The sequence below is a fragment of the Amia ocellicauda genome, chromosome 12 (assembly GCF_036373705.1).
Source record: "Amia ocellicauda isolate fAmiCal2 chromosome 12, fAmiCal2.hap1, whole genome shotgun sequence".
Lineage (NCBI taxonomy): Eukaryota > Metazoa > Chordata > Actinopteri > Amiiformes > Amiidae > Amia > Amia ocellicauda.
Window position 1 is genome coordinate 23,813,027 of NC_089861.1, and position 16,751 is coordinate 23,829,777.

Sequence of the window (16,751 nt, forward strand, 5' to 3'; positions counted from 1 at the left end):
AAACACTAAAGTCAATCAAGCGTGTATGTGTGTAATCTATTTGTCATCTCCACTCCGCAATTCCACTGTTTGCCACCAGAGGTCGTCACCCCCCGAATTCTAACCCATCTTTCTCCTTCACCAGCATCAATTATCCACTTGTGATCAGCACCATGTGCACTTGCAACACTCAACCTCTCCCCTCATTGCACCTCAGCACCTCACATCCCTGTTCCCTGTTTCACTCTGCTTTCCATTTATGCCCCTTTTGTCCCTGCATTCAATGCTAAGTCTTGCTCTTCTGTGTGTTGACATTTCTAAGCATTCTTCCCAGTATTTTCCTCTGCCTCATCTACAACCTTTGCTTTCCTGCCCTGACTACCGCCTCTTGGATCCCCTCTACTGTTTTGTTTTTACCATTGCCCGACCTCCTGCCTGCCTCTTGACGACTCTTCGGCCTGTTCCCTCGGATCCTGTTTGCCTGCTCTTGACCCTCACCCGTTTCGACTCTTCTCTGCCTTTCCGCACCTGGGTTCTCTCATTCGGTGCCTAGTCCTCTGTAACACTATTCTTGACCTCGGAGGTTTTTGACGGCAAATGTAAGCTTCAGCTGTTTGTCTCATGCTACTGCACAACCTCTGGACAATGCTCTCTCCAAGGTTCTTCTTAACCTCTTCTCCTGGCTGTCTGCCTGAGTACACTATGCCATCAATGCATCTGCCCCAGAATGGCACAACCTGCTGTGACACAGGTGATGAACCTCCCTCTACAGTTTGCAAGGTCCTTGTGGAGGGATGATCACTCCAGTAAAACCCTTGATCACACCTTCACTCTCCTTAGAGTCCTCCCTCTCTGAAGGCTCATCCAGCAGAGCTGGGACATACTCTGTGTCATCAGCATTGAATACCTCAGATTTTGAGTCAGAGGCACCTTCTTCATCCAACATCTGTAATAGCATTTCAGACTTGTATATCTGGCAACATTCTCACAAGCGATTGACAAGAAAGCAAGACAATATTTTTATATGCACATCATTCAATTGAAAAGTTACTAAGACTTATTAAACATATTGTGGTCTTCCCTATGACTCCATTTAGATTAGCATTAACAGTACCTAAGTTCCAACCACCCCCCCAACACACACACACTCCGAGTTGTCCCCTGACCAGTCCCTGTCCAGATGATGAGCAAATTGGCATCCAAGTGTTGTGAAACGGTTTACTCCAGATGTGTCGTCTAGTGTTCCTAGACCAGTATCAAAAGGTTCCTACCAAATTCCATGGGAAATGTTTTTGACGAGGCATATGCAAAGTGATTATTGAACATTAAAAACAAGATATTTAATAAATACTTAATTGTTTTAGCAAAAAGAAAGGTCAGTTCCACCAGTGCATTGCATTCAATTCCATAGTGAATACATACAGGTCATTTGTGACCCTACCTATGACAACTTGAGGTAGTAATGCAAAATCTATTTTTCCTATAAAAATAAGAAATTAACAATAAAACTATGATTTTGGAACATCAAAAACACAATATTTAAGGAATTCCTGAAATATTAGATAATAGATAATGAAAAAGGTTTGATCAATACAAGAAAAAAAACAAAAAAAAAAAACATTCCGCCAGGTCATATGCATGTGCATAATGCTGCGTTCAGATTTGGTGGTTATGAATAATAAAATAAAACTATCCAAAACAAAGTGGCATTTGTGAGAGTGTCAGTCGGGGTGAAAGTGGTTATATAATTTTTTTAAAATAATTTTACAATCGTTTTGTTTTTGTGTTGTCAAATATTTAGGGAAAACACTTTTTTCTTTCTCTCGGTTTGGCGTCATTTGATTCTGCCTCACCCGCACCATTTACTTTCTGGGAGTGTACCCACTGTTTTGTTTTGGGAAAAAAAAAAGCTTAAGGTCTATAAAACAAAAAAAAAAAAAAAGCATTTTAATCTTCTCCCTGTGGAAAAGGCACTGGCCAACTGAAAAAACATTGCCCTGACAGACAGGAGTAACATGAGTAACAGTCAGGAGACCCGATGTAGTGCAGAGCTTAAATAAACAAATGATCCTGAGTAACACAACACACAATAAACCCACTCACATCGGTTCTGTTTAAAAATCACTTTATGTATTTTTTCCCTCCCCAGGTACAAATCATGATCATAAAAAAGGCAAAGAAAAAAACAATAACAAGAACTAAACCAAGAAGTGCAATAAAACCCTGCAGTATTGCTGTGTTCAGAGTTTGGCAGAAAAGCAGTTTGTATTTGGCATTGCATTTCCATGGGCACAGTGTGGCACTGGTCAACACAGTGAGGCAGGCTGTCCTACTGACCCGTCGTCTTCCCCGGCCAATCAGCAGTCAGTGCCAGCTGTCAATCAGAATGGAGTTGAACGCTCCATTTTTAAAAAAACAGGTCAGTAGCCATACGATCATAACCTGAAGATCTCATGCATAAGGATACACAAGGCGAGAGCACGTACAGAGCACTGTGGACAGGCACCGTGCCGGGCTGCGTTTGGCACAATGATTCAGAGGCAAAAGGAGACTCCCATGGTACAGCATTCAAAGCCGCTTTGCAGACCGGATTGGGAGCTGAAGATCCTGGCGTGGCCCGTGTCAGGTGACCACTCTCCAGCGCTCCCTCTAGCTGTCCCCACCGCGCTGCCGACTGGGCTGCTGCATCATTAGGCCTGCGCACATTTCTCAGTTTACATCCCCAGAAATCTAAAGAGGAAAACGCCCAAGAAAGGTGTGGGATGGGGGAATGGGGGTATACATGTGTGTGTGTGGGGGGGGCGGGGTGTAAGATTTATTAGGCACCCATCTGTCACCAAGAACACAAGAGGCACTTTTTTTTTTTTTAAACAGGTCAAAGGTGACAAAGTCACATGGTCAGGGGTCATGCAGTCCCATCCATCTGTCTGTCCATCTAAGCAAACATGGTGAGAGAGATCCACTGCAGGGAGAGAAAATGGTAGTTATTTATGCATCTCTTGTAATAGAGCATCTCACCCCAACCGAATAAAGTGGTTCTCAACCCTGTAGGACCCCCTCCCCTGCTGGTTTTTGTTCCAACCAAACTCAATTGGACCTTTATTTAATGAATTTCCTAATTCAGAGCCCTTAAATAATTTTAAACAGTAGGGGTTCTAAGTTGTGTTAATAAAGAATCAACTTTGTATCAGTTACAAAATGTAAAGTCAAATGTAACTAATTACTTCAATTAAGGGTTTAATTAAGTAATCAAGAGCTCCACTGTAATACAGCAGGGTAGGGGCCCTCCAGCACCAGGGTTGAGCAGCACTGCAATAAAGGGCACGGGAGTACAGAGAGCTAGCCAGCCAACAGCTGGGAATATAATCCTCATCATCAGAATACATATTGTGTACCTGGAAGAAGTTGAAGGAGACAATCCCATCAGCATCTGTGTCCAGATGTTTAAACGTCTCTGTGGAAGGACACACGCACAGACAGACCATTCAGTTAGACCCACTGACAACTGACCTCCTCTCTCCTCTCGTGGCCCCTCTTCTTCCCTCTTTCTCTCCCCACACCCCCCCTCCCCTCCAACTGAACTGTTTCTGCAGTAGTACAAAATCAGTGAAAATTACAAAAGTGCAGTAGTAAAAAACAAAATGACAATAAGTATACATCCCTCTACTTCCCCCCACCAGGACTCACTGTACATGGTCTCCAGTCGGATCAGACAGGTGACGAAGTTGTCGAAATCCACGGCCATGTCTGCCTCACTGTAGCGCAGGATGATCAGCTGGAAGAGGCTGTTGGTCAGCTTGAACCCTGAGAGGGGGATGGGGGGAGAGAGGGAGCAGGCGGGCCAGAGAGTGAGGGGAGGGGGGAGCAGAGAGGGGGAGACTTGTTAGTTTCAACCCTACAAAAAGAGAGGGAAAGGGTTGCAGAGAGAAGGGAGAACTATGGGGAGAGCGAGAGAGGGACGTTACCTGCAGACTCTAGGGCCATGCGCATCTCATAGGAGCTCATGGTGCCGGACTTGTCCAGATCAAACTTCCTAAAGACAGTCTGAGACAGTGAGGAAGGGATGGAGAGAAAGAAAAAAGGTCAGGGAGGCTCCTAGCAGACTGGCCCCGTCTTCCCCCCACACCGCAGCACAGACCCTGCTCTCCACCCCCTCAGCCCTCTCTCACCAGGTAGGTCTTGATCTTCTCCCACAGGACGTGGAACTCCGTCAGGCCCAGCTTCCCGTTGCCATCTTTCTGGGGACAGACGGTCAAGGAGGGACAGACCGAGCAAGATAGAGGGGAGAGAGGGAGAGGGGCACAGAGAGAGAGAGAGTGTGTATGCGTGTGTGAGAGAGAGAGAGAGAGAGAGAGAGACACTAACGGGTGAAGAGACAGAGATAGAATCAGATACAGACAGACACACAGATAGTGAGGGATACATCCATGAGGTTGATCATGCAGCGACAGGACTCCTTTTCAAATCCACTGGACTTCAAGTCCTTATCTAGAGAGAGAGAATTTGAGATTCAGAGCCAAATGAGAGAATTCACACTCAGATAAAGACAAGTCGTCCCCGTCCCCCCCCGTCCTTCCTCCCACTCTCCCTTCCTCCTCTTCAGACTCACGTTTTCCCATGATCCGATTGAGGATGGTCTGCAGCTCTGTAACACTAATCTCCAAGTCCTGACAGAGACAGACAGCAGTCAGAGGCAAATATTTCACTCCTTTCCAGCTACTCTTGATCCCTCCCCCTCTCCCCCTCCCTCCACAGGTTCTTACCGGTCCTGCAAGTTGTCTGAACAGATTCTTGAAGCCGGCATCAATCTGACTCTCATCCAAAGTCTCCTATACAGACACAGACAGACAGACTGAGATTGCTCCATACAGGAAGTCCATTCCTGATTTCAAGTGTGTCAGGCAGCCAGTCAAGTCTCACCTCCTCTGGCAGGTCAGCTGAAATCTCGTCATCCAGCTCCCTGTGGAGACAATCACAGTTACCATCTCTCCCTCTCTCAGTGTGACCTTCTCCTCCTATAGTCCTCCTCACACCCACAATCTCCCTCCCTCTCCTGTCCCCCTCCTTTCCCTTGCTCCCCACCCTCCTGACTCACCCCCTCCCTTCTCCTCCCCTCCCTCTCTCAAGGAGTTGACTTAATGGTCTCTGTCCCTCTCCCTCCCCCTCTTACTCGTGGTCGGCGGGCTTCTCCGAGAACACCCTCAGGACAAAGTCCCCATCGCAGTTGGGCTCGAAGGTGGATGGCACGATGATGTACTCGCCGGGCGGGAGGCTGAAGCGGGAACTGACCTCGCGCAGGTTGATGAACTGTTCGGAGCGTGCCTTCGAGCCGTGGGTCAGGAAGAACTCTCGCTTCAGGTGCACACCCGACTGGCCCAGAAACTGAGGGGAGATGAGAAGATGGAAGCAAGAGGGAGTGAGAGAAAAAGTTGCTAGTTTACTGAAGGAGGAGGTAAGTGCCTAGTCAGTACAGTCACTGTCCACCCCGCTCAACCTCTCACTCTCACAGTACCATCACACTACAAACAGAGCAGCACAACAGTCACACACACTGAGTCTGGAGTCGGTCCCAGAGTGCTCTGGCCTGAACACACTGAATATCAGGGGGTACAGCACACACCTCATTAGGAACCTGTGAGAGAGAGAGAGAGAAAACAGAGGGAAAGAAATGAGAAGTCGGAATTCTACATTAACCATTATCCATTCATTAACCTTCCTACATTAACCATTGTCGATAGCCAATCAGAATGACTAATAGCCTGTCCCACCTCTGCATCTCCCACACCCTACATCCCTCAACGTCAGTTGGCCACGCCTCCCCCCTCCCTCAGTCTAGCCCAGCCTCCTCCCCAAGCCACACCTCTCCCACATGTATAAACCCCTCCCATTCATGGTTAGCCCCGCCCCTCACATCATAGATCGCAAATCCGATCGTCTCCATGTCCTTCCCCTCCTTTCGTTGCTTGCGGCGGTCCTTCTGCATGAGAGCCACCAGGAAGCTGCAACCTGGGTCTTCATCAGAGTCGGAGTGCTTCAGGGCCACCTTGAACTGGGGGTTAATCCAAAATGTTGCTGGGGAAGTGACAAACCCACACCAAGGTTAATGTACAGATACCCACACACAGCTCACAGTATAGACACTGCTATTAGAGTACACACACACACCTGGGAAGTTCCTGCAGCCCCCGGCCGTGCTGCCCCGCCGCCACTCCCCTGTGTACAGCGCCGTGTTCCACTTCCTGATGTTGGGACACTTGAGCGTGTCAGGGGTCAGGTTGCAGATCTCCAGCCTTGTGAACTCCTGCAGGAAATCACTGAAGGACATCCTGGGGGGGAGGGGAGGGAAGAGGTTGAAAGAGCAGACAAAAAGAGGTAGAGATATAGAGACAGAGACAAACACAGAGACAAAGGACAGACAAAGACAGACAGATGGACCCACCAGAATTCCCCGTCATCGCTGCGCTTCAGCAGCTTGTCCCTGTCGGCGGCGTCTACACGGTTCCACTCCGACGAGCTACACAGACAGACACAGGGGGCGATTACACCTCCAATCACATGACCCACCAGGAACCGAAGCCCCTCCCACTTACAGCCGACACCTGTGTATTCCTGAAACGGGCTTATAGTGTGACAACAGCGGTCTCGATTATAACAATGACAACAACCACTCCCTTCAACGATGAGACACTTCCACCCTCTTTCTCACTTGTCACTCCAGGCTCCAGTCCATTCCACCTCTCCCCAGGGGTTCCTGATCCGAACCAGCTTCGTGGGCAAACCCCTATAAGCCACCTGAGACAGAGAGGATTCACACATATTGAGGCAGAGAGACCAAAGTGATGAACTAGCTCTGCTTAGTTTAGAATAGACCTAGCTGCCAATCAATCAAAGCAGAAGCCGAAAGGCGATTGGCCAAGACTCACCTCGTGCACCCCTGTCAAAGAGTAGGCGTGACCTTTCACCAGCTTCTTAAAGGTCACAGCCTCCATGTCCAGATTACTGCTGATCTGAAGGACAGACAGACAGACAGCTTCAGAATGCGTCCGAGTATCTCCGAGTTTGTCATCGTGTCCGAGTGTGTGTCAGAGGGTACTAACATCTATGGAGCAGCCCAGCAGGGACCCCCGCTCCACTGCCTTGCTGATGACGTTGTACAGGTCCGAGGGCGGCTTCCTCAGCTCGTACATTTCCGTCACCCCCCCTGTGAAATCCTCAAAGCCTTCCGACGTGCTCCCCCCTGACAGGGCCTCGTAGCACCCGTTCACCCTGAGAGGGGGGGGGAGAGAGAGAGAGATGGAGGAGAGGATTAATTTCACATTAAGGAGGACAGGAATGTATTCAGAGAGGCAGAAAGTGAAATACACACTATAAACGGTCACAGAGAGAGACACTAAGGTAGCACGCAGAGACACATGGACGCACACAGCTACCCAGACACACACATGGACATACGAACACACACCCCCACCCCCTCACTTGGCGTAGGCCTTCTCCAGCAGGGCGCTCCAGAACTCCCCGCCCTCGGCCGAGTGTACGAAGAGGAGCTTCCCATCCTTGACAGGCAGCCGGTCGTCCACCACCACATCCACCCACTCCCCGAACTGCCAGAACTACGGCAAGAGCACAGGGACACACAGCACTGCAGAGCCACCCGGGGACTACAAACATGGGTCCTACTGTCAATGGGGAGGGTGCAGAGACGCCACAAAAAACCCTGACACAGAGATATGAAGGCCTCGAGACTCCGGGGGGGTCAAATCAGCCAACACTGTCTGTCTGTCTGTCTGTAGCAGGACTGTTAGATTCAAATAATGGGTACCTGCAGGCCAGTAGTGGGATAAGCAAGATTAGGAGCCCCTAAATAACAGAGCAGGGAACCAATCTAGCACTCAGATTCTGGGATTACCGCAGTGACACAATGTGGCCACCAGAAGGATAAAAACATCAACAAAACTCCAATCCTAACACTCACACCACACTGTATATGCACTGTGGGGACTATAGTATAGTATAGGGGCCCAGACTGGAGCCAGCGCTGTGGGGACTATAGTATAGTATAGGGGCCAGACTGGAGCCAGTACTGTGGGGACTATAGTATAGTATAGGGTCCAGACTGGAGCCAGCGCTGTGGGGACTATAGTATAGTATAGGGGCCAGACTGGAGCCAGCGCTGTGGGGACTATAGTATAGTATAGGGGCCAGACTGGAGCCAGTACTGTGGGGACTATAGTATAGTATAGGGTCCAGACTGGAGCCAGCGCTGTGGGGACTATAGTATAGTATAGGGGCCAGACTGGAGCCAGTACTGTGGGGACTATAGTATAGTATAGTATAGGGGCCAGACTGGAGCCAGCGCTGTGGGGACTATAGTATAGTATAGGGTCCAGACTGGAGCCAGCGCTGTGGGGACTATAGTATAGCACAGTATAGTATAGTTGTTTCAGCACATTATACAGCTCTGTGTAGAAGTGATTGAAAGTGTCTGTGTTTGTAAATGTCTGAAAGTCTGTATTAATACTGAGGGTATATATAGCAGGTCGCATGCGAGGCGCTGGGGTCACTGTACAGTTAGAAGCTGAGGCAGCCACACCTTTGGAGCTGGGGGGGGGCCGGGGGGGTGAAGGGGTCAAGTGTCAGGGGTTTTACCTGGAAGTGGAAGATGCCAGCGTACTGGCTGTGAAAGCTCTGGCCATGTGGCACCACGCGATGCAGCACCGCGTCGTTCAGAGTGAGAGACGCGATCGCCGCCAGCAGCCAGCAGTCACCTAGAAGACAAACAGGGCCACAGGGTCAGGGGGATCAAGTAGGGGTGAGGCAGGGCTGCAATCTGAGCCCCACCCTGTTCAACATATACATCAACCAGCTGGCCACAGAGCTGCAGCAAGGCCCCGGCCCTGGCCTGACGCTGGACGACACCCAGATCAAATGCCTTCTGTATACAGACGACCTGGTGCTGCTGTCACCCACAGAGCAATGGCTCCAGCAGCAGCTGGACACACTGCAGCGCTACTGCAGAGCCTGGGCCCTGGAGGTCAACATGGACAAAACTAAAATCATGATCTTCCAGAAGAAAGCCAGGATCCAAAGCAGAAAATACAATTTCACTCTCAACAGCACCACAATAGAGCACACAGCCAGCTACACCTACCTGGGCCTACTAATAAACTCCTCAGGCAACTTCACCCTCGCTGTCAAGACCCTCGCTGACAAAGCACGCAGGGCGTACTACACCATCAGGAAGAAGATCAGCTCCCTGAACCCCTCGGTGCAGCTGTGGACAAAGCTCTTTGACAGCGTGATCCTGCCCATCCTGCTGTATGGCAGTGAGGTCTGGGGCCCGATTATCAACACCGACTTCAACAAATGGGAGAAGAGCCCCACAGAAGCCCTGCACGCAGAGTTCTGCAGGTACATATTGAAGCTCCACAGGAGTAGCCCCAACGATGGCTGCCGAGCCAAACTGGGGGGCCTGCCTCGGGGGTGTCCAGTGCAGAAGAGAGCCCTGAAATACTGGCTACACTTGAAACACAGCAGCCCAGAGACCCACCAGCACAGCGCCCTGAGGCAGCAGGAACGAACCCCCAACACAGACACCCTCGGCCAGCTGGCCCTGAGGCTCTGTGCCCAGAGCCACACCGACAGCACAGAGCTGCTGAGCAGCCGAGGCAGGAGACAGCCCCCCCAGCTCCAGCACATCACTGCGGCGCTGCACTGCAGCTACATCGAGCACTGGGCTGAACAAACCAAACAGTAGAACAAGCTGGAGTGCTACAGGGCCCTGGGCAGAGGATACAGCCCGGCAGAATACCCGACACTGGTCACAGACCCCCAGCAGAGATGGACTCTGACCAGGTACAGACTGAGCGACCACAGCCTGGAGGTGGAGACCGGACGACACAGGCAGACCTGGACCCCCAGAGACAGATGTCTGTGCAGACAGTGTGGGTCTGGGGAGGTAGAGACAGAGGCGCACTTCGCCCTGACCTTCTCCAGATACACACAGGTCAGAGACGCCTTCTTCCCCAGATTCGCCAGCAGAGTCCCTGACTTCCCCCAGCTCAGCACAGAGGCACGGCTCAGAGTGGTGCTGGGGGCACAGAGACTGCGCTGTGATCACAGCAGAGTACATCACAGCCTGCCACACAGCCAGAGAACCACAACCATGTCTCCAAACCAACAACACAGCACATTAACCATGTAAAACATATGTAAATAATTTTATTTTATATTTGTAAAGTTCTTAATGTTATTGTATATAATTTCAATGTACCCAATTGCTTTGGCAATATTTGTGTGAAAGCATATCATGCCAATAAAGCTTGTTTTGAATTTGAATTTGAGAGAGAGAGAGAGGGGAGAGGTGGAGAGAGAGGGCTGTTTGTGACTGGCTCTGACCACTGGGCTGCAGTACCACATTGCAACAACAGGTGGTGCACTGGGCTGGACCTCACTGGAAACGGGGCTGTGCTACTAACACCCCTCTCTCAACTGCTGTTGTAAAGCTCCACAGGATCGCAATATTGCCCCCCTTCCCCCTCTCTGTCTCAGTGCAGCATTGAAGTACTAAGTGTCCCGTCAGCATTTTCTGTATTACACCACCTCTCACTCACTGTGTGTGTGTGTTTAATACACCACTCAATGGCTCTTATCTCTCCCCAGTGACACAGCAGACCTGGGCAGCTGCACTGCCTCAGTTACAGACCAGCTATACAGTATAGAGTAATATACTGTACATTACTGCACTACACTGTACTATATAGTGATATACTGTACTGTACTGCAGTATAGTGTAATATACCATACTGCACCACACTATACTATACTGCACTAGAGTAATATACTGTACTATAGTGATATACTGTATTATACTGCATCACACTGCAGTATAGTTATACTCTACTATACTGCACCACACTGTACTATACTGCACTATAGAGTAATATACCTTACTACACTGCACCACACTATACTGCACTAGAGTAATATACTGTACTATACTGCACCACACTGCAGTATACTGTGCCACTATTTTACTGTACTATATTATACCATATTGAATATTAATATTGAACTGCAGTATATTATTAATGTATTTATTTCTTGGCAGATGCCCTCATCCAGGGCAACTTACAGGATATAAGAGCAAAACAAAAGTGTAGAAATACAATAAGATCACAAATCAGGCATAATACACTATGATAATGCCAAACTGTACTATGCTGTAGAATAGAAATCTGTACTACAGTATCCTCTGTGTGTTGTGCTGCATTGGCAGGCATGCCCAGGCCTCTTACCCAGTGCTCCCTGGCAGATGTCCGTGCGCGTGGCTCCATGCATTATGAACTCTGGGTTAGAGCAAATCTCCTGCAAACACAGAGACAGCAGCTTCAGTGCAGGGAACGCATTCACTCTCTCAAATTCAAATTTGCTTTACTGGCATGACATGGGATGCGTTGCCAAAGCCAATACATATATATTAATAACAATAATAGGAAATTAAAACAGAACCAGCATCACTACTCGCTCTCCCTCTCACCGTGGGCCGCTTCCAGTATACGCCCTGCGTCTTGGCGGTGCGCGGCCCCAGCTCCTTGAAGCCCAGAGAGGAGGGCAGGGCGGGGAAGGCGTCGTCACTGAAGAGGACTCCATTCTGCAGGCACTGGTTACGCAAGGCTTCATAGTCCTGGCCCAGGTACTTGATGGCTTTGTGGTTCTGGCCCAGTCCGTCATCCCTATTGCGCTGGTTCTGCAGCCTGGCGGCCACCCCTGATACAAACACCCGCTCCATTTTGCGCACCTGGGACCGATCAAGACGTGACACGGGGCAACAGGCAGCCAATCAGAGAGCAGGCGAGTTAAAACGAAGGAAAGGAAAACGAGAAGAAAGGGGCCCAGTCAATCCGAGACCTCTCAGAGTCGGAGGGAACCAATCAAGAGAGGAGAGGGTTTGTCGCAATGGAGATGGTGGCCGAGGTGAGGAGGGAGCCACTCAGACACCAGCCGTGGTCACAGCGAAGCAATCAGAGCAGACAAGGTTTGCAGAGAGCGAAAGGGAGACGGCGAGCACCAATCAGAGGCTGACACAGGCCCAGCGGGAGACCAATCCCAGCACGGCACCAGCAGGACCAAATCAAAAGTGGCACAGGTGCGGACGAAGGCCAGTCAGGGCAGGGCACCACGACGGCAGAGTCCAATCACAGCAGTTGGGGGGCGGGGGCTGGGATCAGTCAGGACAGCATCACCTGTGGCTGGAGAGAGAGGGGAACAGGGGTGCAAGGTCAGAGATCAGGCCGAGGAAACCAGACTGACCCTTTGCTGGACTGAGAATAGATAAAGCAGCAAATAAACCATGAATCATCATGCCATTGACACATGACACCTTTACTGTTGGAGTAGAGCAAGACCGAACACAACAGAGCCGGTCCTAATTAAACTCCAGGGAAGCGCGGACGAGAGCTGCAGAACAGGAAGATCCACAATTTTCACAGCTTGCGGGGAACGAGCTTCTGTAATTATTGTGTCAGACAGCTAGCCTTCATTAGAGAATCCCAGTGCGATCTGGAACATAGCAAACTCCTGCCCCGCCAGGGCCTTCCCGCCCTGCACCCACAGAGCAGAGTAACTCTTGCACTGCCGAGCCGAGCTCTGACACACACTCACACTCACTATGTTTCTGTCCACTCATTGAACACGCTTTGTGCAAAAATTCTTAAGATCGGATAAAAGGTATAGGCGCATTTTACAAACCAAGGTGCTTTTCCATGCTACCGACTTGTAGCAAACAAAATATGTAAAAATATTTAAATTGACATCTTTTCATGCAAAAGCACTTTGTTGTAGAACACATGACCACAAGCTTATTTGACACAGCAATAGTAATCAGTAAAACCCCTTTCCACTGGCATTTGATCAATGTATGACAAAGCCACCTCTGTCAAACGTAAAAACTTTTGGTTGATGTTTCCAAAATTCAATAGACGTGTGGTTTCCATCAAGTCTGTCATAAGTTTTTTTTATTTGACAGGACTTTTAATCGCAAGAAAAAAAACAGGCTTGATGGAAATCGGACTACTGTATGTACACACCAATAATAATGATACTAATAACGGTGAAAGTCTAGACACTCCCTCTCCCTCTCTCTCTCAGGGCTGGTGAAATGGCCCATCGTGACTCACACGGTGCACAGGGCTGTCCTGTTGACTTTATCGAGGTGTGCAGTGCAGTCTGGTGGCAGTTGCTTTGCCCCTTTGAAAGCAAATAGGGTAAATATTTAGAACAGTCAAAAGCTTTGTTTATTTATCGCTTCTCTTTCTCTCTCAATTTGGTTCCTTGTTCTTGCTCTCTCTCCCTCCCGAAGCCACTAATGTTCCCCAACCTCCCCCCCCCCCCCCCGACCCGACACAAAATTATTCAGTTATTCATTAATTCCTTCATTCACAGGGCAAATTAAAGCAGTTGTCACCAGAGACATTTTTCAGTTTTTACAGCAGCTAAAACAAGTAGCAAGCAGTAGAAAAAAAAAAAATCGCTTTCAATTGATGGATGAATAAGGCAGCTATCTAATCACATGGTGTAAGTGAGCAGATATATTTCAAAGACATTCTTCATACAGAACAAGGACAGAGGTATAAAGTGTCCAGCTGATCCCACACTCTTCCCTGGGAGACCGACCACGCGCAGCCAGGCTTGGATGGGGAGGCGAAGGGCGTCCTATTGAGCATGTTCGGCTCCTGCCCGTACCCCTCTCCCACACGTGCATTTAAAGAAGGGGGTCGGGAGTGAGGGAACGGATTAGGTCATAGCTCTCTCTCAATGACAATACCAATAATAATGATACTAATAATGGTGAAAGTTTAGACAAGAACTAGACACACACACATACACACACCTCTCTCTCTCACTGGCAGCACCTAGGCATAATTGCAGACCAAAGCACGAGAGAGAAAGAGTATTTATTGATTTCTATATTTCCTAATTACTTAAATAAAATAAAGTTAAAACAATGTTCCATTCTCCATTCTCAGGGTTGTAGCTGTACACTGTTGTTGTTGTTTTAACATCTTTGGCAAAATTGGAGCATTCCTGTCATGCAAATCAAGGAAATTTAGAATTTGAATTCACATTTGAATGGGGGGGTAGAGGTAAACAGAGGGAGAAAGAAATACACAAAGAGAGCGACAGGGAGAGGCAGGTAGATTGTGAGGAGAAAGTTATTTTTACTGTGCCAATCCCAGCAGGACATTTTTACTTCAAAGCTTCGAGAACACAGACTCCCCAGAGGGAACCTATCACCCCCTCTGAAATTACATCACCAACTGTATTGATCAAAGCTGGGCTACTGCAGCTGCACTGTCAAGCCATAAAACATCAACTCAGAGCTCCAGTCTGGGGCCTATACTATACTATACTATACTATAGTCCCCACAGCACTATACTATACTATACTATAGTCCTCACAGCGCTGGCTCCAGTCTGGCCCCTATACTATACTATAGTCCCCACAGCACTGGCTCCAGTCTGGCCCCTATACTATACTATAGTCCCCACAGCGCTGGCTCCAGTCTGGCCCCTATACTATACTATAGTCCCCACAGCGCTGGCTCCAGTCTGGCCCCTATACTATACTATAGTCCCCACAGCGCTGGCTCCAGTCTGGACCCTATACTATACTATAGTCCCCACAGCACTGGCTCCAGTCTGGGCCCCTATACTATACTATAGTCCCCACAGCGCTGGCTCCAGTCTGGCCCCTATACTATACTATAGTCCTCACAGCGCTGGCTCCAGTCTGGCCCCTATACTATACTATAGTCCCCACAGCGCTGGCTCCAGTCTGGCCCCTATACTATACTATAGTCCTCACAGCGCTGGCCCCAGTCTGGGCTCTATATACAGTACAGTACAACAGTGTAATCCTTACTTGTGTGATTTATAGTAAGTGAATGTCGTGTGAAGGGGGTCTCTTATTGCATAAGGGACGTCAGCCAGAAGTACTCAGCTTCACTTCCCAGTCCTCTCGCTCAAACTGCACGAGTTGACATCTTCTATACAATAAGAGACACCCTTCCCCCGGCCTCTTCATTTAATGACCTTTCGTACATCTTGATGTGGATTCAAGTGCAGTTCAGTTCGTATCTATATACGTGAAAGAAACCGCCACGCTGCACATTAAACCAAACGAACGAAGACCACTCGAAAGTGAACTCAGTAAATTAGCGACATTGCTCCCCCAATTTATTATTTAATTATCTTTGTAACGTGAAAGCAAACGCATTCGGGTTCCCATGGAATCGAACCAGGACACGCAGTGAACACTGTGGAAACTAGGCCTACTAGCCTACCCAACAATGCAGTACATGCCGTTTCTTCTGCGGTTATATAATAAAAACTCCAAATAAAGAAAGGGTTCAGTAAAACCGCACGCAAAATACTCTAAATGTATTATTACAGTATTAATACGAGCAGTAGTACAATTGTTAATAATAAAAGTATTATTGATATTAACAAAGTAATTCAAGTTCGATTACATTTTCCTGGTGTGAAACAAACCGCATCCAAACCAAACTGGAGTAGGTGTGGGAGGCCCTTACATGAGTGCAGTGCTGTTGTACCCCTGGTTCTTCACTTAGATTGCTCCAGTAAAATGACCAGCTGTATAAATGGGTATAAAGTTGCCCCGGATAAGAGCGTCAGCTAAATGACAAAAATAATAATAATAATAAAAGAAAGATGGCCCACTCCAGATTACCGAGTCAGAGCCTGTGCTCAAGCTCAATTAAGGGATTACTCCGGGTGAGGTAGTGGTGTCCGAAAGGTGTGGTGTGTCTTAAGCTACGAGGCATGTCTGTTAGAGGGATGAGTCACCAGCGCTGGAGACCCTGCTGTACCGGACTGTCTCTCCTGCTTTAGAGAGTGACATTATGATGGGTATTGGAATAGTTGTGCGTTTATTTTTGCTGCATGGGATGGGACAGGAAAGAAACTCACGGGAACTAATGAGACCTGGAATTTATATTAAAAACTAAAATCTCAGGAACAGTGGGAGCAGGATTTAAATTTACGGGAGCGGGCAGAAATGGTTACAATTTCCATTTTGGAATGTGAACCAATCATAAAAGACTATATAACATTAAACCAATGAAATGCAGTGTCATTATTTTTGTTTTTTACCAAGACAGACACTATATTTATCATGTCAATGACATGCATATTTAAATTGACACACTCTACCCCAATTGCTGATGTTTTGGCCCTCCCACAACTATAGCCGTCTCATTTTATTTGACAGTTTTGGTAGTTATGGCAGTTTTGGTAGTTATTGCACTGAGATTGTTATGTATAATGCAGTATAATTCAAAACTAAAACGGTCAAGAAATGGAAGGACTGAAAGATACCATTCAGAAGCTTATTATCCTTAAAGTGAAAGGGTCACATATAATACTATAAATGACAAAAGCACTGTATGGAACAGTGCAATGTTCTGCTAAAATTAAAGTCCACTACAGGAACAAGTGGACTTAAAAGACACACGTGCCAGTTTCTAGAATCATCACAGCAACAAATGCAAATTACATAATTCGCAAAAGTGGGGAAATGCGCTCTTCCAAAAACGGTCAAGTCTGATGTAGCAGACCTGATTTAAAAAATGTGAGCGAAAGATCTGAGACCATTTAACGTTGCAGATGGACATGGTCTCTTATGTCTGGTGCAGAATTTCATTGAACTTGGGGAAGTATGGAAAAGTGTCCACAGAAGACGTGATGCCATGCTC

At 48.1% G+C, this 16,751-nt stretch overlaps 1 protein-coding gene across 1 annotated transcript; it reads right to left on the reverse strand.

The window, feature by feature from the left end:
• Nucleotides 1-2,087: 2,087 nt before the first annotated feature.
• Nucleotides 2,088-11,811, reverse strand: LOC136764616 (calpain-1 catalytic subunit-like). Its single transcript, XM_066718820.1, has 21 exons — nucleotides 11,516-11,811; nucleotides 11,274-11,343; nucleotides 8,626-8,744; nucleotides 7,456-7,589; nucleotides 7,077-7,245; nucleotides 6,903-6,986; nucleotides 6,686-6,771; nucleotides 6,419-6,493; nucleotides 6,145-6,305; nucleotides 5,891-6,051; nucleotides 5,600-5,611; nucleotides 5,150-5,361; nucleotides 4,900-4,939; nucleotides 4,743-4,808; nucleotides 4,589-4,646; nucleotides 4,403-4,467; nucleotides 4,149-4,217; nucleotides 3,945-4,023; nucleotides 3,667-3,783; nucleotides 3,375-3,433; nucleotides 2,088-2,941 (listed from the first exon to the last, which is right to left on the reverse strand). The coding sequence occupies exons 1-21, from the start codon at nucleotides 11,765-11,767 to the stop codon at nucleotides 2,915-2,917; spliced, it is 2,115 nt and encodes a 704-aa protein (XP_066574917.1). The 5' UTR covers nucleotides 11,768-11,811; the 3' UTR covers nucleotides 2,088-2,914.
• Between the last annotated feature and the right edge of the window lie 4,940 nt (nucleotides 11,812-16,751).